This window comes from Mustela putorius, unplaced genomic scaffold, assembly GCF_011764305.1.
Source record: "Mustela putorius furo isolate JIRA1106 unplaced genomic scaffold, ASM1176430v1.1 tig00000228_pilon_pilon_pilon, whole genome shotgun sequence".
Classification (NCBI taxonomy): Eukaryota; Metazoa; Chordata; class Mammalia; order Carnivora; family Mustelidae; genus Mustela; species Mustela putorius.
The window spans coordinates 22,622,327-22,646,376 of NW_025421322.1; the positions used below are offsets into that span (position 1 = coordinate 22,622,327).

General features: G+C 42.7%; 1 protein-coding gene across 2 annotated transcripts in view; it reads right to left on the reverse strand.

Moving 5' to 3' along the window:
• SNTB1 (syntrophin beta 1) overlaps positions 1 to 24,050 on the reverse strand; it is a 228,559-nt gene that overhangs the window by 83,523 nt on the left and 120,986 nt on the right. For both annotated transcript variants that reach the window (XM_045078083.1, XM_045078084.1), the window contains exon 3: positions 3,659 to 3,866. In XM_045078083.1, coding sequence (XP_044934018.1) covers positions 3,659 to 3,866 — 208 coding nt within the window. The remainder of the gene's footprint in view (positions 1 to 3,658; positions 3,867 to 24,050) is intronic.

Sequence of the window (24,050 nt, forward strand, 5' to 3'; positions counted from 1 at the left end):
TGTACTATAGAGGAAATTTTAAGATTGGCATAGGCAGGATCTTATTTATTTATTTTTAAGATTTTATTTATTCATTCAAGAGAGAGAGAGAGAGACAGAGACAGAGCACACAAACAGGGGGAGACGCAGAGGGATAAGGAGAAACACACTCCCTGTTGGCCTGGAACCCCAATGTGGAGCTCAATCCTAGGACCCTGAGATCATGACCTGAGCCAAAGGCAGATGCTTAACCATCTGAGCCACCCAGGTGCCCCACAGACAGGATTTTAAAAGGGAAGTTGTTGTTGTTGTTTCGTATTGTTTTAGCTCATGTAAATGCCAGTTCTAAAAATCTGAAATTAAATTTAATATGTATAAAATCATGGCCCAGAGCTGCTGCTATTAATCACAAAAATCAAAGATTAACAGCATAAGAAAAGACAAAGGACATCAATTTAAGGTAAATTACAGCTGAATATATATAGGATCACACTTTATAGCTTTACAAATACCAAGCAAATTCTCTGATATTTGTGATAATATAAGAAGGCCACAGTATTAGGGATTTGCCTTTCGTTGTAACATTTTGCTGAAAACCATTTGTATGCCTCCACACTAGGATTCAGTATTAAATATTTAATCAAAAAAGATTCCAGCTTGGATTTTTTCCCTAGGACTTGATCTGTGGTAATCTTTTCAGAAGTTCTGAAGCTCTGAAGGCAATAAAGACATTCTTGCTTCTGGTAATTGTCCATGGTAAGTCATTATCGCTCTTAGGAATACAACACATAATACAATTTGAAGAAACATCTGTAATGATTACCTGAAATTGGAAAAACAATACTATTCTAAAACCAGAAAGAGTTTTTATGAGCCTTTATTCCTGCTCCATGGGAATGCCTAATAATGACTCTACTGATAATATGGTATAAGCAGACAACTTATAAGCGAGAAAATGGAAACTTTGGGGAAAATTTCAACATTATTAATGACACAATTTTATTTTCCAGCTACACAAATAGTAATGAAGTTTGTGTTAAAAGAGATGGAGGGAAAAAAGGAAAAAAAAAAAAAAAAAAGAACCTCCAGGAGTTGAGAGCATCTCAGTCTCTTTGAAGTAGAGAGATGTGTGGGCTCGATAGCGCCCTTTGCCCCCCCAGGTCTAGTCTCTACCCATTTTCCCCCTGCTTATGCCTTTGGAGAAGGCTTATCCAGATGCATCAGAGGGGCTCCCTTGCCTCTGGCCTGTGGTCAGCCTCAGCCAATGGGAGACACCAGCAGGAGATCAGTGGGCGGGGTCACAGGGGTTGTACTTCCCTCCCAAAGACCATAGCTCTAGGCGGTGGCCCTTTTCTATAGCTACAAGTCTAGCTAGTTTCAGGTAACTGCTCCTTTTCTTGCCATTTCAGATTAAGGGGTGGCTGTGGCCTCTTGCTGTTGTTAGCGCTGGAGTGCTTCTCCATCTCTTCCTGGTTTTCCTTACCTTGGCCACAGTTTACAAGTTATCCCTTCATTAAATCCATTCCAATCACTTTTGAGTTTGCCATCCACTTCCTGCCAGGACCCTGAGATCTCCAGAACATCTGCCCATCTACTCAGGCCCCAAGCAGTCGAGTTCACCTTTTCATCCCAATCCTTTTCTCCTCCTCTAGCAGATAATGTCTGTGTTGCTTTGGCTTCCCCAGAATCCATTCAGTCTGTTGCTTGTACAACAGCCAAACTTTCCATTAGAGAACCACCTCTCCTCATTTCTCAGGGCACAAGGTTTGGATGAGACTGATCTCAGCACAACCCAGGGTGAACATCTGATCTAAGTCAGTTCCATTAGGCTCAATCTCAGGACTTCTGTTGGAACCATGAGGGCAAAGAGGCTTTTATTCGGGTAGACAAGTAGCCGTAATGGAAAACATAGGCCTGGAACTGTCGGGCCAAGGATAAGGGCTTGCCTACATGTACACCAATGAAGTGGGCAGGGTGCAAAAAGATGGAAAAGCAGGCCTAATAACATTATTTGGATCACTGGATCCCACCATGCCTGAAGCTGATCCTTGGGTACTGTTCTCTATGTGTTCTCAAAAGTGATACATCCCTTTTTTGCTCAAGCTGAGTTGAGCTTTCTGTCATTTTCAATGGAAAGCCCCCCCACATATTTGGAGGAAGTAAAAAGCAGAGAGTATTGGAGACTGTTGACTTATAAAATGATACCATCCCCAACTGCTGTATTGTTTTCATCGAGAACCCCAGCACACAGGTCATGAGAGGCTACCTGGGTTCTTGTTTATTACACTTTCAGTGCGACCACCACCTGCACTGTTCCTTTCATCCTTTGAACTCTGTTTGAGATGGGACAACACCAAATCAAACAACCCACTCTGTGTTGAACTTTGTGGCTGAGACCCAGGCATGAACTGGTACAAACAAAGAACAATGGTGGAAAAACAGCCTAATGCTGTGTTCAAGTATTATTTTCAAGTGCTGTTTGACTGGGCCTTCTCAGATGACATGGTTCCCCGGCAGGAAAGCTGTTTATTGCGACAATCATCATTCCCATTTACTGCCTATTACAATGTGAGTCACTGGGAGGTCAGACTGGTCCACAAGCCCAGTGTTCCTGAGCACTCCAGGTCAAGTTCAAGGGACAGCAGTCAGGTATAGATAATGGCAAAGGCTGAATGCTTTGACATGAAGAGAAGGGTTAACTCCCAGCAGACGGCTGCAAAGTGAGTTTTACTGTCTTTAAGGTATCATGTAGCTTGGGAAAAGAAATCAGAGGGACAGTGTTAACATGTCCCCAGGTCCTTTTCCACAGTCACTGTCCTCCGTGAGAACAAAGATTAAATCTTCATTCATCCTTAAATACTTTACTCCTGCCTAGTACCTGGCCCTGCACAAAACAGGAGCTCACAAATGACGACCTTCAGGGCCTGCTGGCTTTAGAATACAGATAAAATATAAGATAACATATCAAAAGAGTCCACACCTGGTAGTTGCTAAGGCTCTTTGTTATTATTGCTATTACTTTAAATGAACGTATCTACATTATTTTTTTAAAAGATTTTATTTATTTATATGACAGACAGAGATCACAAACAGACAGAGAGGCAGGCAGAGACAGAGAGGGGGAAGCAGGCTCCCCGCTGAGCAGAGAGCCCGATGCGGGGCTCAATCCCAGGACCCTGAGATCATGACCTGAGCGGAAGGCAGAGGCTTTAACCCACTGAGCCACCCAGGCGCCCTCTCATATCTACATTATTAATAAGCAGGTTCATGAAAGCTCACAGGAACCCCCTTTTTAAGCAACCTTTCCACTTCCTCACCTCACAAGGCAAAAGGTCCATTGCACGTTTGAGTTATTTTCCCTCACCTTCACGTGTGTGACAGTCAAGCTACGCATCTACTCCCTCACTCACCCATTCACCAATCTGCTAACACCTGCAATCTGCAACATACTGGACTCTACGTGGGGGAATCAAAGCTGATTAGGACACAGCGCCCCACCCACCGCCATGTACGACACAAGCCTGCTGGAGCTGGACAGAAAGTCCAAACAGTACGCAAATGAGAGATCCAGCCTATGGAACAAGGCAACTGAAAGCATGGTTGCCACAAGTGCTGGGCGTACCCAGGGGTAGGGGCAAGGGGGCGGGAATATCTACTCCCGAGGGAGCCTTTTCCTTACCTTATCTGCAAGCCAGCCGAGATGCCTGATCTCTCGGCTCCCAGCAATGCCCGTTTTCCCCAGCTGCTCTCTGACCTCCGCGATCACTTGGGTCAGCAGGTCACTAACGTTGGAATGGATGGCACTGAACCAGGCCTGGGCGGTGGCGGAGTCCTTGCTCCTTAGGATCACCGTGTGCTTTGCATCTGGAGAGTGGATTTCAAGCTGCCTAGAGACACAGAGAGAGAAGGGTTAGAATGCTCCCTAGTAGGTCATGCTTTGCCAAGTCCTGGGACACAAAGGTGAATTAAATTCTCTGCTCTTGCTTTCGGACTTTGCCAGCTTTGCCTGGTTTATCTTAATGCTCCCCTCATTCATTCATTCATTCCTTCACTTATTTGTTTATCCACAAACATCCACCGAGAGCTAAGGCATTGGTCTAGATACTGGGGACACAGTTATTCAACCCCCAGATCACCTGAATTAAGGATGTCTGGTTTTCCTGTTATTCAGCTGACTGGCTTATCCACAGTATCATTTCAGGACTTCCAAACTTTGAGCTGATACTAATTTGCTTTCCCTCTCAATCCTCAAGATTTTAAGAATATACTTACATGCTTGCTGCTAACACAGGAAGGCGACTGGAAATAGCTAGCACATGCTTCATCCTACTGTTCAGAGGCAACTGTCAATATTTAAGAACGAAAGATGACCACACTTTGCATTCCTTCGGAATCCTGTCTGTGGCACACTTCCTACCATTTAATCCTTGGGCATGTGTAATGAAGAAATGAATCGGCCTAGGAAGGGGTAATAGTGGAGGAGAGAGGTACACTAAGGGCTCTCTTTAAGGCAGAAGGAGAAAGAAAGAGGGCGCCTGGGTGGCTCAGTGGGTTAAGCCAGCTCAGGTCATGATCTCGGGGTCCCGGGATCGAGTCCCACATCGGGCTCTCTGCTCAGCAGTGAGCCTGCTTCTTCTCTCTCTCTGTCTGCCTCTCTGCCTGCTTGTGATCTCTCTCTCTGTCAAATAAATAAAGAAAATCTTTAGAAAGAAAGAAAGAAAGAAAGAAAGGGGCGCCTGGGTGGCTCAGTGGGTTAAGCCACTGCCTTCGGCTCAGGTCATGATCTCAGGGTCCTGGGATCGAGTCCCACATCAGGCTCTCTGCTCAGCGGGAAGCCTGCTTCCTCCTCCTCTCTCTCTCTCTCTCTGCCTGCCTCTCTGCCTACTTGTGATCTCTGTCTGTCAAATAAATAAATAAAATCTTAAAAAAAAAAAAAAAGAAAGAAAGAAAGAAGGAAAGCAAGCAAGCAAGCAGGCAAAAGTCAAACACCAAGCCTACCCTGGAGGTTCACAGGGACCACCTGAGATATAAATGAGATTTGCATACTGTGATTGTGGTAAAAGGAAGTTCTAGATAGATTTTTTTTTAAAGTACTCCTAGATTAACAAGATATTGCAAAAACAGTATATATGGACTGTATAATGGAACCCTCTGCCCATTATAACCTTCTCCCAGTTTTTCCCTCAGGTTATGGAATACAATATGGAAACTGACATTGGTACAACGTAGGTGTGGTGTTTTTGTGCCACTTTGTCTCCTGTGAATCACAACACTCGGAACACACGACTATTCCAATCCCACAAACCCTCCCTCCAGCCACTCCTGATAGTTACAATGCTCGCCTCGCCACTGTCACCCCCAAATCCCCAGCAACCATTAACCTGTCCTTCACACCTGTACTTTTTACACAGCTCATTTGTATTGCAGGGAGAGAAAAAAACCCACATTTATTCATTCATGTATACATCCAAGTAAATATTTTTACATTGACGTTTGCACCAGAAAGAGAGGAATTGGGAAAATTCAAAACTGAAGAAAAATGATCCATTTGTTACTTCGTCCCTTAATTATTATGCTACCAAGCGTTGAATGTTTACTATTTACTTATGGATCTCCTCATTTTTCTAGGACTGATTATTATTAGTCCAATTTAATAGAAGGAAAAAACTACAGTTTGGAGGGAGAGAGAAGTTACCCAAGGCCACACAGCGATGTTAGGATTCAAATCTAGGTTGGTTAGGCTCCAAATCCCAGGAATTTAGCTACTGTATTACAGTGTCTCTCCTTTAAAAGGGACAACATCCCATAGGGGGGCACTCGTTTTCTTGCACAGCTGTCTGAAGTCTCATTCTCATGCTCAGTAGTGTCCCGAGTTTCAAAATAACAATTTGCAGATCCCCTGAAAATCGGAAGTCCCAACACAACCTGGCCTCGTTAACATTCGAAACCAAACTTTTAGAGCAAGTAAACCTTTTTACTCACAAACTAAAATTGTAGAAAAGGAATGAATTAGAAAGTAGAATGTCTCTGGGGGAGTTTTAGCAAAAATTAGCGCTTTTTTTGGTCAAAAATTTGCAAAACGAGGCTCCTCACAAAGACTCCAAAGGCTTTTGGCTTGTGTGTGTGTGTGTGTGTGTGTGTGTGTGTGTGTGTGATAAAACGGGGACTTCTTCAGGTGACATCTGTCCTCAGAAGAAAAAAAATCTCGTGCCTTTTGGGCACTTTTCAAAGAAACAAGAGGTAATTCTTGCTTGCAGATCTCACTCTTCAGTAAAGTTACATAGTCAAATAGCAACCAGGGTTCTCAAAAAGCATTCATGCGCTTTTCTTTTTCTCTTTTTTCCTTATTTTAACGATTTTTTTTTTTCAAGTAGGCACCCTGGCCAGCATAGAGCCCAACGTGGGGCTCGAACTCACGACACTGAGATCAAGACTTGAGCTGACATCAAGAGTTGGACACCTCACTGACCCAGGCACCCCAGTATTTTATTTGTAAGTCCTCCCTACCCCCACATGGGGCTCAGACCCACAACCTCCAAGATTGAGAGTTGCAGGACTCCACTGACTGAACCAGCCAGGTGCCCCTCAGTGTGTTTTTCAATTTATTCTAACATGATCCGTTATTCTAGAAATTGAAATCCTGCAACTATTTCATTTACGCTATTTTCTTTTGAAGATCCGGATTTGTTTTTAAACAAATGATGGTTTGGGAAGCCGCCACTCCCCAGATATCACATACACAGACACAAATGATATTCCATCAAGGAAGAAAGGAAACAAAGAACATCTTTGTTGGGTTGCCAGCCTGTCCTCAGAGGAAAGCTGACTTGTAAACAAAGGTACAGGCTAATGATACAGAGACCTGTTTCTCCCAGGCCCTCACAGCATTTATCATCACTAATTTTTAAGTAAACTTTTCAAGTATAACCTGCAGACAGAAAAGTGTACAAATCGCAGTGCACAAATGTACTTTTGCAAAGGGAATACATTTGTGGAACCACCACTCAGATCAAGGAACGGGACATGACACGCGGGGTCCCAGAAGTCCCTTTCATGCCCCCTTCCCAGTTATTACCTCCCCACCCCCAACCAAATCGCCCCTATTTGGATTTCTATTACCAGAGATTACTTTTATCTCAGCCAAAATCTGTTTGTTTTAGTCTTCCCTGGCTGCTGTTGCCTGAAATACAGGGAGGATCTTGGACTATTTCCAGGGCAAACAGGTCCTGTGCTTTTAGTGGTGGTTCTCAAAGTGATGCCCACCGGCAGCAGCACCAACTAGGGAACTTAACTAGAAAAGCAAATCCTCGGATCTAACTCTGAAGGCACGGAATTAGGAATTCTGGGAGTGGGACCCAGGAATCACCCTCCAGGTAAGTTTGATGCAACTCAAGTTTGAGGGAGGTTGCTCTAGGAGTTCATAAGAAGCCCTGAGCTTGGTTGGTTGCCAGGGTTCCCGTAGCCGAAAGGTGCACTGAGCTCCTCCAATCAGTCTTGCAACCCCAAAGAAAGAACTCAGAGGACACAATAGAGCGACCTGTGGCTTTTTATAGTTAAAAAAGGAAAATGAAAAAAGATGACAGAAGTTCTCAATCAAAAGTGTTCTTCAGAAAACCCTGAATAGGTTTTTGCTTTTGTTTTGAATCACTTGACTAAACACAGATGCTTTGGACCCCATTCCAGATCTACTGAGTAGGAATTTCCAGAGGTTGAGGCCTGGGTATTCACTTTAAGTGTTCCATAAATTAGGGGCGCCTGGGTGGCTCAGTTGATTAAGCGTCTGTTTTCGGTTCAGGTCATGATCGTAGGCCCCTGGGATCGAGCTTCTGCATGGGGCTCCCTGCTCAGCAGGGAGTCTGCTTCTCCCTTTCCTTCTGCCCATACCCTCTGTTTGTTCTTTCTCTCTCTCTCTCTCAAATAAATAAATAAAATCTTTAAAATAAAAAAAAATAAATGTTCCATAAATTATATTGATTAAGGACCATGGCAGGCCTCTCTGAGCCCAAGTTCAAGTACCCTGTAAAGCTGCGCCTATAGCTGACTGTTACCAGAAGGCTTCTGGGCAGGCAATGTATCAGCTATCCACTGCTGAGTAACAGCCTCCCCCTGAATTTAGTGGCCAATGGCTGCAAAACATTTATTATTTCACAGTTTCTGTGGCATGTGAATTAGAGAGTGGCTCAGTTGGGTGGTTCTAGTTCAAGGACTCTTGTGAGTTTTCGGGCAGGGTGTCAGCTGCAGCTTCAGGCATCTGAAGGCTTACTTGGGGCTCCACTTCTTAGATGGTGCACTCATTTGGCTGTTGGTGGGGAGGCCTCAGTTCCCCGCAATGTGAGCTCTCCCAGAGGTCACTGAATTTCTTCATGGCATAGTAGCTGGTTTCCCCCGGAAAGCAAGAAGGAGTTGCTCTTCTTTTTATGACCTGGTCTCAAATACACACACTTTGGCCTAATTTGTCATTGAAGCTCCCTTTACCAAAATGTGATCCTGTCAGTGTACGTTTTAGAGTATGAAGAGCTAGAGAAAGAAAGTCCAAAATTCCATTCCCAGGCAGGCAGTGTCATCCTTCCTTCTTCACCAGCCTACTTTCTCACCAATTTAAAGCACACGTGCCAGATGGAAGCTGTGAAGCATGTGGGGTTTGGGGTCAGGCTGGCTCTAAAGTTTGTCGGCTTGTGAGGCATCACGCAAGTCACTAACCTCCCGAAGCCTCAATTTCCTTATCTGTAAAATGGCTCAGTAACCTTGCCTCTTAAGATTTTTGGAGAGACCAAATGAGATAACGTGTACACGAGCTGTCACAATGCCAACCGGTCTTGATCGATTCTGGTTTGCAATGGATAGTGTTCCCAAAGGCGTGCAACACAAGGAGAGCACCACCACCCCCCCCCCCATGGCGGGGAGAGTCCTCCAGGATTGGCTTTGGTTCAACTCTTTCCCCAAGTCCAGTGTGGACTTGAAGGAAAATCCAGATGCAGGAAAAACAAAAAAAGTAAACAAGGACTATTCCTAACATCCTGGGATGGAAAAGGAAGGGTAACTTTGGGGAGAGGCATGAGTGTCTTCTGCAAGAGCTTGGATGATTTGGGGTAAACTTGAGAATCCAACCCCTATTATCCCCTTTACCTCTGTTCTACCTAAAAGAGCCCCATGAGACCCACGTTCAGGATGCTGATAGGAATTTGGGCCAACACTGGAGCTACAAGCATCTGCCAAGGCCCCTTTGTTTTCTCAATGGCTGAACTAACTGGCAACGGTGAGGGTGAAAGGAGATGGGGAGTTGTTTTACCTTCTGGAAATATTTTGCTGATAACATATATAAAAGAACCATTTTCATATATTTCACATAGCCCATTTTTCAAAAGCAATTTCAACTCCAGTAAGTACTTCGTCCATCTGTAAATGTACGGAAGGAGGTAGAGATGAAGAAATGAAGTAGAAATAGAGGAGGTGAGGCGTGCGGACAGGAAACAAAGGGAAATAAGAAAAGGCCTAGGGTGGAAACGCTACTGTGGCTGGGGAGCTGAAGTCATTAAAGTCGGGGGACCCCAAATGCATGAGACAATGGAAGCAAAGAAAGCACAGGGCAGGGGTGTCTGGGGGGCTCAGTGAGACAGGCAGACCAACTCTTGGTTTTAGCTCAAGCCATGATCTCTGAATTGTGAGTTCAAGAGCTCCACACGGGGCTGTGTGTTGAGGGCGGAGTTTGCTTAAGATGTTCTCTACCCCCTTCCCTCCAGCCCGCCTCTCTTAAAAAATAATAATAATAAATAAAATAAAATCTTTTAGAAAAAGAAAAAGCACGGGACAGAACAGTGAGAGTAGTGTCCTATCACTGATGTCAAGCTGGTTTTTATAAATGCTTGTGAATGTGGACACTAGGCTGGGAAATGTATCCAGGAGGGTTCGACGAGGAGGGAAATGGGGTGAAAAGAAGACAAGATTAGAAAGGAGACTTTGCTCTCTCATATTCTGTCTTCTGAATTTTGTCCCAGGTATCCATTGTGTATTCACTGTATTGGGATGGTGATGGAGGAGGAGGAGAAGGAGGAGGAGGAGGAAGAGCAGGAGGACCGGGCTGTAGGTTCCAACAACCTTGTCTCAAATCCAAGCTCTGTCACTTGTGAGTGACACAATCACATCTGTGATTCTGTCTACCCAGTTTCCATTCCCCTTTCTGGCAAAAGGCTTTACCCCCATTCTCAGCCTCAGTGGTTTGGGGGCTCAATGGTTTGAGTGTTGTAGGTGTGATCTAATTAGCTTCGTGGAGATCTGGCCCAGGATTTCTGTAGGAGTAACTGCCAAGGAGATGTTTTTTCCTTATCACATCTACTGTGGGGTCAGAGAAAATCATGGATCTACTGAAGGCCATCTTGCCATCAAAAGGAGAGGGTCTGCCTACAATGAAGCCAACACAAAGGAAAACAAAGCTGAGGGGCCTGGATCCAGCCATACCTGACACACAGCATATCCTTGTACTTTTCTCCTATGGTCCCCTTTTTGCACAAACCTATTTGAATTGGATTGTCAAATACAACTACGAGTGCTGACTCACTGACCACAAATAGGTCACATAATTTCTATGAGGCTTGAGTTTCTTTATCCCCTGGACAACAGGGGCGGGATGGTGATGATGATAATGATGATGAAGTGATAATGACGATAATAACGGAAGTGATAATAATAAAACCTTCACGGGGTTACTAGAGCATCAAATGAGATAATAATTGTGAAAGTGCTTTGCGACTTGTAAATCCTGACATTAGCAGGTGCCATGTATGCTTCTGGCATTTTAAGACTCTTCTGTAGGCTCAGTAGCTGGGAAAAGGCACTATATTAGTGAAGACAATGCTTTTGAACTGTCAGCCCATATGAGCAAGTTCGTCCTTTCCTAGCTACACCATTAATAAAGAGACAAGGCATGCACATGGAAACAAAATCCAAGTAAATCTCTTGAGTTACAAAATGGAGCTGGAAACATGCGGTGATTTCTTAATACATGTACACAAAGATATGCTGTGTCTATACGTGAGTTTTCAAGAGAACTCGCGGTGTTTATAGCATGTGTTGGGCGTCCCTATGCCCACGAAGCTCACCATGTATATAGCAGGATGAATAGCATCATTCCAAATTCATGACTGCCCAGAACCTCAGAATGTGACTGGTTCGGAAACAGAGTCTTGGTGAAGTAATTAGAGCAAGGATGGTGAGGAGATTCTTATCTCACTCAGCTACCCACTGAATTAGAGTGAGTCCTAAATCCAAGGACCTGTCATTGTAAGAGACAGAAAAGACATGGAGACACAGAGAAGAAAGGCAATGTGAAGATGGCCATAGAGCCTGGAGTGATGCGTCCACAGTCAACAACTGCCAAAGATCGGCAAGTACCGGAAGCTAGGACAGAGGCATGGGGTGGTTTCTCCCTCAAAGCTTCTGGAGGGAACAGCCCCGCCAACTCCTTGATTTCACATGTCCGGCCTCCAAAACGGAGAGAGAGTACATTTCTGTTGCTTTAAGCTTCCCGGTCAGTGCCCACTTTGTCGCGGTGGTCTTAGAAAACTCATACACGGTATAACCATCTTTTTGCGCATAGTTGAATGGGAACTGCGTTAATGTGTGAAATATGGAGGTGTTGAAAGTAACTCGTAAGATGCAGATCACTTAGGACTACGGCAATCATACTTCCATTTCAATGGCATGTGGGAGTTACACAGTTTTTTCCTTGGCAAAAACAAAACAAACAAAAAACACCAAAAAATACTCTTACCCCCACCAACATTCAATTCTACAACCAGAACGACAAAGGAAACCCTCCTGAAATGAGGGACATAGTAACCCCTGCTCAGTAAATGAGGGTGCCTTCTACTTCCCTCCTGGCATTAAAAAAAAAGAAGAAAAAAGAAAAAAAAAATCTAGATAACCTCCTTGCAAGCTGATGAGTCCTACATTTCTGGAGCCGGGAAAGAGGAGGGAGGAAGCACCTCAAGGAGCAATAAAGTTAGGACAGTTGATTGGAGCTATTTTCAGCAGGACAGTCTTTTACGACTCCTGTTTTGTTCCCCAGTTGAACTGACCACTGCTTGATGAATTGTATTTATCTGTAGTTCAGTGATAAAGTTCTTTTAATTCTCCGCTGAATAGAAATATTTAGGGCAATGCCACAGCTGTGTTTATTCTCACACTCCACCACAGTTATGTAAATACTGCCTATGGAACTATTTCTGATAAAGGCCCATACCAACCCCGAGGAATTACACGCTCACTCGAGATGTCTGCCAAGATGAGCAGTTTCGATCCAGCTTGGCACAGCCTGTGAATGATATCACAGCTTCTCAGAGATCATTTGGCAAACCTCGCAATAAAAGAGTAATTTTCTTACCCTCTTACTCTTTTAAAGGCTCCCGCTGAGACAAATAACATTTCCCAGAATTCTCTGCTCCCCTGTTCAGAAACATGAGGCTGCCACATAAAATTGAAGCCTCCCAACACAAAATTGATGAGTAGAACCTGCAGCCTGGCAACAAAGGCTTCACGTGACCTTTCTCCTCCAATGGGAGGCTGGAGAAAACACAGATGAAGGTAGTTCTGAAGAGAAGGCCTGAGGGCTTGCTGCCACCATTGGGAATGGAGGGGAATTCAAACCACGTGGTTCCTGGTCATTATGGTTGCTCCCAGCTCCATGAATCTGTGATTCCCAAGGCTGATACAAAAGATTTCCTCACAGACAAATATATGGCATGCCATGAATACTGGCTATCTCTAGATAGTTGAATTTTGAGATATTTTTTATCTCCATCTTTCTGCTTTTCCTGCATTTCTAAATTTTTTGCAATATAATCAGACAGATAAGAGGAAAAAAGTTTAAGAAAAGGAATGTTGGCATCCCTTTTTCACTAGGAAAAGTATCTTTAGGTGAATAAGAAAACACGACAGAAAAAGTTAGAAAAAATTTAGGATCTTTTCTTAAATCCTCAAATTGGTTGTTAACTAAAAAGACTTCAAAAGAAAGAGATAAGAGATCTATATTTACAATATTCATAATGAGGAGGAGAAGCTGTCCTGTGGGGATGAGAACTCCATCACCGCCAAGTGAAAGGATATTCCCTTTCCTCATTTTGTCTCTTCCACCAGCCTGTGAGATGAATGGTATTAGTGTGTCTACTTTACAGATGAGAAGATGGTCCCACAGCAGGGCTAACTTGTTCAATCTTCCTGTAAGTAAGAGGAAAAGCTGGAACTGAATCCCTAGCACGTGACTACACAGCCTGAGTCTTAATCATCAGCTCCATTGAGCAGGGTGTTTGCAAAATGTGGTTTGTTGCTTACAAGAGTAGAGAACATTTCTCCTCTTGGTTGCTACTCAGTATCTTTCAGACACCCTTCCTGTGTATTTGGAAAGTTTTCAAAATTATGAGTTGTGCTTCCCCATGCTAGAAGCCAGAATTCAGGTTCCCCATCTTTCCTACCGGTGGGGCTCAGAGCCCCTCACCCAAAACGGCAAGGAGGCACCGTGAGAAAGTGGTTGTGGAGGGAAGACATCTTTGGCAAGTATGGCGGCGCCGGCATCCAGCTCTAACTGGCAGCTGCAGCAGATCTTGGCCAGTCGCGAGCTGTTACTGGTGCAAGCTGAGGCAGTTGCCCAACTGTGGCATGGTTGTTAGATGGCAACAGCAGTGGGATTTCTTCTAGAACGGAATTCACAATGCAAATGGGCATTGAGCTTAGCCTGCCTCTCTGAACTCTTTGAGAAATAGGTGACCACTCTCATATCCTCAGCCAGAGTTGATTCTATTGCCTGACACTACAATCCCCTGCTAAGAATGCAGATTTCAGAATCTCATTGCCATGATGGGGGCTACTGAGATCACCTAAGGAATATGTCAAGTGTGAGCAGTAAAGAGAAAAGGAGCCAGAAAAGGTGTTTTGCTATTTTTCACAAAATTCCATTTCAAAAACAGGTCATGCATGATGTAGTATTCTGCTAGGCTCGGAGGGAACCTGACGGTATCTTTCATGTTGGGTAGCTTTCAGTTTTTCGGTAACACATAAATTTACAAAATATGTGAAGAATTTCAGCACTTCGACTTTCCTAGGGGAATGATATCATTATCAAAGTTTTAGGAGACGAGTCAGCTAATGTCAAACTACAGAAACATTTTGTTTTTCCACTACTGACTTCATCTGTACCTCACAGAATATTCTGTGATTTGACCTTGCTCAACTGGTTTTTTTTTTAAAGCCATTGAAATATACAATGTGCTATGCAGGTCAAATAAATTTATATTTGTCTCTAGATTCTTAATATCCTACACTGACAGCATAAACAGTCCATCCCAGAGCCTGGTCCAGAGCAAAGCATTTGCAGTCTGAACATCTATGTTTGCTTCCTTCGCATTAGATAATTTGGGGCCGGAGTTAGTAAATAAAAATATACAATGCTCAGTTAAATTTGAATTGCAAGTAAATAACGAAAGGTTTTTAGGGTTAGGTACGTCTTGTGCCATATGGCGTGGTAGACGTGGTATAAAGAACAGGGATTAGAAAGTGCATAGAAAATAAAACTGATAATCTTCATGATGGATCAGCTCTGAGGGATGGGGAAGACGGAGGTTGGTCACGGAGTTTTCCAGCTGAGCTGAATGAAGGACAGTGTCTGTCTGTTACTAAGATTAAAAACTGAAAATGGTCCAGATTGGGCAAAAAACACGAGTTTGGGTAAATTTCTCCATCTTCACTTAGGTATCTTGTAATAACCTCAAACTTGTAATGTAAACATAGACCACCTATCCCCCAAGGGTCTGTCTCTTCTATGTTTATTTTATTTCCACGGGATCAACATCTTCCCAATAACTCAGGTTAGATGACCCAATCATTCTTGATGTCTCCAGTCCTCTTCTCCCACGATCCATCCCGTCTCCAAGTTTTATCAATATTATACTGGTGGTATTTCCCTTTCAAAAGAGATGGCTACACTGTAAATTAGCAAGTTTTCGCAGCGAAACAAGGGTAAGCGCTTGTCTAGGATGGGATGTAAGGTTTACTTTGTAGGCCAGCTTTCAGCTGCCTGAGATGATATCAGAGAGCCTGAGGACTCATTCTAGACTCAACAAGAAAAAGGAGCATCGTCATATACTGACATCTGCCATGGACATGGGAGTGGGGACTGGCAGCACTCATGCTGTCTAGTTGATATTTCCAGAAAGTGTTTTGAAATGTAGCTCTCACATGTAGTTCCCCACTACCCCAAGCTTGGAGAGAGTCGTGGCTTTCCATCATCCAACAGTTTCTCTTTCAAGGCTTATCCTTTTAGATTGTATCTCTCCCTCCAAACCGTAAATTCTCTGAAGGTGTGATATGAATTCTGTTAATCTCCTCCTGTTGCCTGACACACACGAGGGGCATAATCCATAAGTTTCTTTTTCTTTCTCTTCCTTTCTCTATTTTTATTTATTTATTTTTTAATCCATAAGTTTCTCCTGGGCTAAGTGAACGGACGGCTCTATTACTAAAAGTTTGCCAGACTCGATGGTGGCTCCCTTTCTAACTTCTTCTTCTTCTTTTTTTAAAGATTTATTTATTCATTTATTCATTTATTTGTTTATTTATTTGACAGACGGAGATCACAAGTAGGCAGAGCAGCAGGCAGAGAGAAAGGGAAACAGGCTCCCCACTGAGCAGAGAGTCCGATGTGGGGCTCGATCCCGGGACTCTGAGATCAAGACCTGAGCTGAAGGCAGAGGCTTTAACCCACTGAGCCACCCAGGCGTCCCCCACCCCACTTCTAACTCCTTGTTAAGGTTCTACAACCACCTCCCTTTATATTGTGTTTTCGCCTTACTACATGTGAACTCTTTCGGTCTTGAATAATGAAATTTAATTCTATGGTACAAAGTGCTTCAGTTTTAAATCACAAGATTTATTTGCTATAGTTAAGTAAGTAAAGTCAAACATGTTTTAATGTCCCAGGAGGGTAGTTTCCACAGATGATGTGCAACAGTCAATTCTGAAGCATTTGGTTAATTTCACATTACCTTGTTTATCAGACAATTTGTCATACGTAATTTTCTTGGGCTATAATAATCGATTTGTGATCTTGCCAGCCTTGCCATGTTGGATGTAAAAGCAGACAGACTTGCAACTGTGTAAATCAGGGTCAAAAGATGACACAAAATTAACGCAACAAGGAATACTTCTATCTCAGAGGTAAGAACAGGAGTGGATGCCCTTTAAGTCATTTCTGTGGGATGTTTGGACAAAATTACAAGACGGATTGTCATTCGTTAATCAATTATTTTGAGTGCCTGGCACCTAGCCGTGGAACGAGGCACACGAGGGGAAGGGAAGTGAACACAGATATGGTTTCTGTGGTTCCTGAGATTCTAGGCTAGCAATCTTGGACAAGCACACACTTTAAGTTTTCAAATAACATGCAAAATTCCTACCATGAGAGAATAATTTGTATCTGTTTTAGGAACAATCTTTCATTCAGTTCTTAATAAACTAAGCAGTAATTCACCACCGTGATGTCCACAGCTTCTTAGACATAGTAATAGTACTTCACCAAAGCCAAAATATCACTCATCCGTTCTGTTTTAATTTCTACTAAGTCTTTCTATTTAAGTGGGGAGGAGAGGAAAAGGGGAGAAGGACAAAAGCACTGTCTCTCCAGTGCCCCTATACAGAGAAAGATGTCACTGGTGGAAGGCCATGAAGCTGTTACTGTCTTCCCACAAGGATTCTTGGTAGCCACCACTCAGCAAAGAAGAGGGCCCCAGGAGAAGGGAAAAGACGAGGGAAAAGCTGGATGAGATGAGAAGGATCTGAAAAGGATCTACGCCACCCAAAGGAACTAGAATAGCCACGGAACTGGGGTTCGGAAAAGTGGAAAGGGCCACGGGCAATTTTAGTTAGCAAGGGAGCACTAGAGGAAGAGAAGCAGAAACCAAAATGAGCCAGTTAAATGGATGAACGAACGAATGATCAAAAACCGAATTAGCAATCCAGAAAGAATTCAAAGGTCATTTAACCCAACCACTAATTTCAAAGGTGAAAAATCTCCAGGAGGAGAAGTAATTTATTTATCTGTGGTTACACCTGCAGGTAGTAGAATTACTGAACCTGGAATCCAGAATTCCTAACAACGATGTTTATTCAAGGTCAGAGGATGGGCACAGAGAGCTCACACGCTGGAGACCACCTTACATTTCTTTACAGTCTTCCAGAGGGGTGGTCCTGAATTGGGGGCCAATACCTCTTTCTGCATTTGAAACAGTCACTGTAATACTTTGTAGATATTTCACTGTCAAAGTATTTATAGAAATGACAGCTTTATAATTATTTTCTCTGTGAGGTCTTTGCTCAAAGACATGTTCACCTCTTCTGTAGATAGCAATAATCATTTCATTACTTGAAGGATTTAAACAAGCACAAACAAATCAGCTACCCACAAAATTGCTATGTTAAAAAAAAAATCTGTATCTGAACTATCTAGACAAGTTTTAAATTGTCATGCAATTCTGTACTGGTTGCAAGAGAGGGTGAAAATCAGAATATTGCTAATGATCATCCCAAGTTTCAAAAGGTCACGCTACATGAAATTCAATCTTCTTCATTCTTACAGTAAATGCCACGGTGCCAAACAAGTTGGGAAGAGAGTCAATCTCTCTGTGAAGGAGCAAAGCTATGGGTTAGGTTTGTTTAATTTATTTTTTATTTTATTAGTTTTTTTTTCCCCTTAAAGAAAATATGTGTTAAGACAGTAGAACAGAAAAGTTGTTACCCATGAAGGAAATTTACTTAAAGCTTCTACTTCTTGACATGAAGGTGCATGGGGAGGAAGAAAGGGAGGGGGCACGCCATGGAGGGGAGAGGAGAGTTCCCTGATTCTGCGGCTGGTACCTGGAACAGATGAGCTTCTGGGCTGCTCAGATGCCTGCCTCTGCCTATAGCATTCCAAGTATGTGTTCCCTCCAGATGTGCAAGTCAACTGATTGAACTTTCTATTTTTGGCTTTGTACCCCTGGGCAATCTGCACGAGGGCTGCTTATCAATTAGCCTGGACTGATCTAATTATGTATTTATTTATTTCAAGATTTCAGTATATCCCCTCCCAAAAAAAAAAAAAAAAAAAAAAAACCACACAAAACCTAAAACAAACCAGATACTTATGTGGGGCAAGTTCCGGTAACCTTAATCACATCTGAATCACTCATTCAAAAACATTTATTGAACACTTACTCTCGGCCGGGCAGTCTGCTAGGTGCCAAGGACACTGAGTCCAACAACATAGCCATGGCCTTCAAGGAGCTTATTGTCCATGGGGTGGAAGGGATGTGCTAGCAGACAAGAACCCAGTGATCACCCTTCAGGAGCGGCCACATGGGACAGTGGTTAGAACGTCATTAATGGAGTCAGTTGACCTTGGTCTGTGCACTGCCTATGAGCTGAGCATCCTTGAGTGAAGACCTCAACCTCTCTGCATCCTAGTTTCTTCATCTACAAACAGGAGTTGGCTGAGTTCTAAACAAATACAACCCCTGGAACAGTGACAATCCTAAAGCTTAATTAGTTTGAACATTTTTTATTTAAATTCAATCTAGCTATCATATAGTGTATTATTAGTTTGGGGGCAGAAATGAGTGATTCATCAGTTGCATACAACACCCAGTGCTCGTTACATCAAGTGCCCGCCTTAACGCCCACCACCCAGCTACTCCATCCCCCACCCACCTCCCCTCCAACAAATTTCAGTTTGTCTTCTAGAGTTAGGAGTTTCTTATGGTTTGCCTCCTTCTCTGTTTTTATCTTGTTCTATTTTTCCTTCCTTTTCAAGGAAGGGGATAAGTTGGCTAAATCAAAAAGGAGGAGTAGCCAAGGGGAGTATCCCAGGGAGAGGGGCAGCCTGAGCAAAGGGCAGAAGGGGAAAACTGCATTGTACATTATGGAAAGTGTGTACAGTACTTGAAAGGCTCAGACAAAATTTAGGGGAGAGGTAGGCAAGGAAGTGGGAACAGAAATGGGTGAGTCCAGAGAGGACACACCGACAGAATTTCATTTAAGCAAGGGACGTGATCAAGCTGTATTTTAGTGAGATCACGCTGGGAAGATGGGATTGGAGGGGACAGAGACTGGAGGCGTGGAGACTTGCTTGGACATCTTTGAAGGGAAAGGGGTGGCAGCAGTAGAAATGCAAAGGAAAGACCACTTTAGATATTAAAGGTTAAACTATAGCAGAGTAAGAAGAGCATTCTATTCTATTCTATTCTATTATGATCATCTGATTTATGAATACTTTGATATACTTAATACAAAGATTGAATTAATTAATACTGAATCTTATCTTTGTATCTTTGGGACAATGTTTCCTCCAAATATTGAATTCAAAAATACCCAGGCATGGATGCAGGAGTCTGGGAGGCATGGGAGGAGGCCGTGGGATACAAAGATAAGTTGGATGGAACCCAAGCCATTTATAGCCTAGTGAGGGGGATGGTACCAAAATAATTATAATACAGGGCACAACAGGTGTGCCATTAAAGAAACACACAGTATCCAAGGGAGGCATGTTGGAGAGTAAGGATCAGGAAATAGCTCAGGAAGAGAAAGGCATTTGAGATGGGGCTCTCGTATAAGAGGATTTTGACAGATGGGGAAGGAAGCGGGGGCATTCCGGTTTGTGGGGACCACCCATGACCAGCGACAGAGATGCTAAGGGTATTTAAGAATAGCAAATAGCCCAGTTTTTCTGGAAAACTATTTCTGTAACTGCACTGTATTTTTTTTAACAGTGTTGCTGAGATCTAACTGACATACAGTGAAATGTACTTTCAGTAGCAATAGGTTTAGACATATGCACATCCACCGTGATGACTCTGCTTCCCTCCGTTTCTCTTACAGCTCAGTTTGCATGATCTCGAATTTCAATAAACAGAATCATTTAGTATATATTCCTTTTTCATACACAGTATAATTATTTTGAGATTCATAAATATTGTAGCATGTATCAGGAGTTCATTCCCTTTTGTGACCAAGTAGTAACCAATGTACGATACACCCCTGTTGATTTCTCCGTGCACTTCTGGATAGGCATGTGGGTTCCTCCTAGTTTTAGGTTATTACAAATAATGGTGCTGGGAACATGTGTTTTTTTTATGGACACATGCTTTCATTTCTCTTGGGTAAACAGCTAGGAGTAGAATCACTGATTCATACTGTAGGTAGGTTTGTGTTTAACATTTTAAGGAATTACACGACTGTGTATCAAAGTGGTTATAGCAAAATGTCTGGAAGGCTCAGTCAGTTAGGTGGCTGGCCCTTGATTTCAGCCAAGGTCATGGTCTTGGGGTCGTGGGATCCAGTCTCATGGTGGGCTCCAGGCTCAGTCAGAGGCTGCTTGAGAGTCACTCTTTCCCTCTTCCTCTGCACCTCCCTCCTCATGCTTTTACTTTTTCTCTCTCAAATGACTAGTAAAATCTTTTTTTTTTTTTTAAGTGGTTGTACAATTTTTCATTCCCATTTAGTAGTGGATGGATGTTCTAATTCTTCCACATCCTTGTCAACACTTGATATGATCAGGGTTTTAATTCTAGCTAAATTAAACTGTGTTGCGGTATCACACTGCGGTTTTACCTTACATGTCTGTAATGACTGATGATGTGTATCTTTTCTTGTGCTTATTTCCTATTCAGCTATCTTCTGTGGTGAACAATATTTTCTCCCAGGTTGTGGCTTGTGTTTTCATTCTCTTAAGTTTTAAGGGCGCCTGGGTGGCTCGGTGGGTTAAGCCGCTGCCTTCGGCTCAGGTCATGATCTCAGGGTCCTGGGATCGAGTCCCACATTGGGCTCTCTGCTCAGCAGGGAGCCTGTTTCCTCCTCTCTCTCTCTGCCTGCCTCTCTACCTACTTGTGATCTCGCTCTGTCAAATAAATAATAAATAAAATCTTTTAAAAAAGAAGAGTAAGTTTTAATTTACATACAATCTAATTTATCAACATTTCTTTATGGATTGTGATTTAGGTGACATATAGAACTCTGACTGATCTAAATCCACATAAGTTTTCTCTTACGTCTTCTTCCAGAAGTTTTATAGTTTTAGGTTTTACATTTAAATTGATGACACATTTAAACTTGTTTTTGTTTAGGGTATAAGGCGGGGATTGGAAGTTCATTTTTGGGGGGGGCATCTGAATACGCCATTTTTGCTACACCACTCACAAAGAAGACTACTCTTCCTCTACTGAATTGCCTCTGTGGTTCTCTTGAAAAATCAGTTGTGCACCTATGCAGGAGTCTTTTCCCAGACTTTGTATTACATTTCATCAACCAATTATCTATTCAACATCATTATCCCACTTTTTTGATAACTGTAAACTTTATAAAAACTCTTGAATGATATGGTGCGAGTCACCCAACTTGGTTTTCTTCAAAGCTCTTTGGCTATTTCTGTATGCATATTCTATTTGCATTTCCATATGAATTTTTTAATCAATTTTCCAATTTCTGTAGAAAAACTCATAGTGATTTTGATGACTGTGGCGATGCCCCCACAGATCAATGAGGGGAGAGCGGTCTTCTTAAAGAGACAGTCGTTCTTTTCTGTAGGCCCATATTTCTATTTGCCATCATTTTCTTTCTGCCTGAAGGACTTTCTTTAGCTACTGTTGCATACACCTGCAGGTAACCAGTTCTTTTAGGTTTTTTTTTTTTTTTTTTTTTTTGTATGTCAGGAGAAATCTTTATTTCACCTTAATTTCGGAAAGGTATTTTCACTAGATATAGAATTCTAACTTGACAGTTTTTTTTTTCTTTCAGTACATGGGAAGATCTTGCTTGACTTTCTCATTTGCATTGCTTCTAAAGAGAAATAAGCTGCTGTCCTGGTTGACTCATGCTGCTATCACGGGGTACCATGGACTGGGTGGCTTATAAACACGAATTTACTGCTCACAGTTCTGCATACTGGGAGGTCCAAGGTCAAGGATCCTGCAGATTCCATGTCTGGTGAGAAGACATAGTGGAAGGGAGCAGGAGTTTCTAGGATCTCTTTAAAAGGGCAGTAACCCCATCATGAGGGCTCCAACCTCACACCTGAACACCTCCCTGAGTTCCCACCACCTAACACCATCACACTAAGGATTAGGTTCCAACAGGGAATTAGGGATGGGGACCCAAACATTCATCTGGAGAAGTTGCCCTTTCTTTGCTGCTTTTTATGTACTGTGTCTTTTTTTTTTTTTTTTTTTTTTTTTTGGCAGCTTTTAAGCTTTTCATCACTGGTGTTGAGCAATTTGATAATAACGTGCCATGGTGTCACTTTCTCCATGTATCTTGTGTATAGAGTTTATCAAGCTTCGATGGATTTGTGGGTTTGTAGTTTTTATCATATTGGGACAATTACCAGCCAGTTATCAGCTTTTCTTTGGAAGTTTTTATTCCTCTGCCCACTTTGAGGAGCCAACCATAGGTATATTAGGCTGCTTGAATTTGTACCATAGCTCACTGATTCTCTGTTCACGTCTTTATGTATTTTTTTGTAAGATTATTTATTTATTTGACAGAGAGAGAGACAGAGAGCAGGAACACAAGCAGGGGGAGTGGGAGAGGGAGAAGCACGTTTCCTGTTGAACAGGGAACTTGACATGGGACTTGATCCCGGGACCCTGAGATCATGACCTGAGCTGTAGGCAGATGCTTAAGGAATAAGCTATCCAGATGTCCCTCTGTGCATGTCTTTAAAAAATTATCTTCTTTGTTTCACTATGGACAGTTTCTGTTACTGGGTCTCTTCTGTTATTAATGTCATCCAATGTGTTTTTCATTTCATACAATGTAGTTTTCATCTCCAGGAGTTTGATTTGGATCTTTTTTGTATCTTTCAAGTCTTTGGTTAGCTTTTTGAAGGCATGGAGTACAGTTACGTGAACTGTTTTAATGTCCTTGTTGGCTAATCCTAATATCCGGGTCACTTCTTGATCAATTTCAATGGACTGGTTCTCGTCTTCATCAGGAAACATATTTTTCCTACTTCATTGCATGTCTGTTCATGTTTTAGTAGATGCCAGACATTATGAATCTTACCTTGTTGAGCACTGGTTATGTTTATACTCCTAAAAATATTCTTGAGAGTTTTGTGTTTGTTTGTTTGTTTGTTTTTCCCAGGACACAGTTAAGTTACTTGGAAACCATTTGATCTTTTCAGGTGTTGTTTGCAAGACTTGTTAGGCAGAACTGGGGTGGTGTTCCACCTAGAATGAATTCTGTCCCTCTCTACTCCTGTGAATCCTGACATCTTCCAGTCCTGCCTCAGGAAAGGCATTATTCCTGGCCTTACGTGAGTGCTGAGCAATGTTACCTCTAATCCTTTGGGGGTAGTTTTCCCCTTGGTCTCTTGAAGTTTGCTTACATGCCTGCTGATCAGTACTCCACTCACCTTGAGGGGATCCTCTTTAAATCTCTTTAAAATCTCCAGATTGTTTAAATCTCCAGATTCCTCTCTGTGCAGCTCTCTCCTCTCCACCACCTGTCTTGTGGGGGCTCGCTGTGTTGATCTTTCTGGACTCTCTCCTCCTTGTCTTCCCAACTTAGGGGGCCTTTTAAGCTCCACTGGGGTGCTCTGCCGCTGTGCCATTGCCTGAAAACTCTCAAGGCAGAAAGCTAGGGCAATCTCAGGGACTGTCTTGTTTCCCATCTCACAGAAACCGCTGCCTGAAATCCAAGGTCTCGAGCACACATTTCGGCTGTGTTTGGATGTTTCAGGTAGGAGGGAGGATAAATCAACTTTCTGTTACTCTGTCTTGCTCAGAGTGGAAGTCTTGTACCTTGCCCAACAATATAAGCCTTTACGATAAAGTCTTTTCAGCATGATAGTCTTCATAATGAAGGCATTATGGCATTCACCATCACTGATGTATAAAGGAACAGATTAGACTGTCCTCACTTCATGTCAGTTCAAAGGCATTTATTAGGTAGTTACTGTGTTTATAAAGATGAACCCACCCAAAACGGGCTCTGCCTTCCTGGCCCCAGTTTCTAGATACAGCAGACAACTTTGGAAGGAACCAATTATAGGGCTT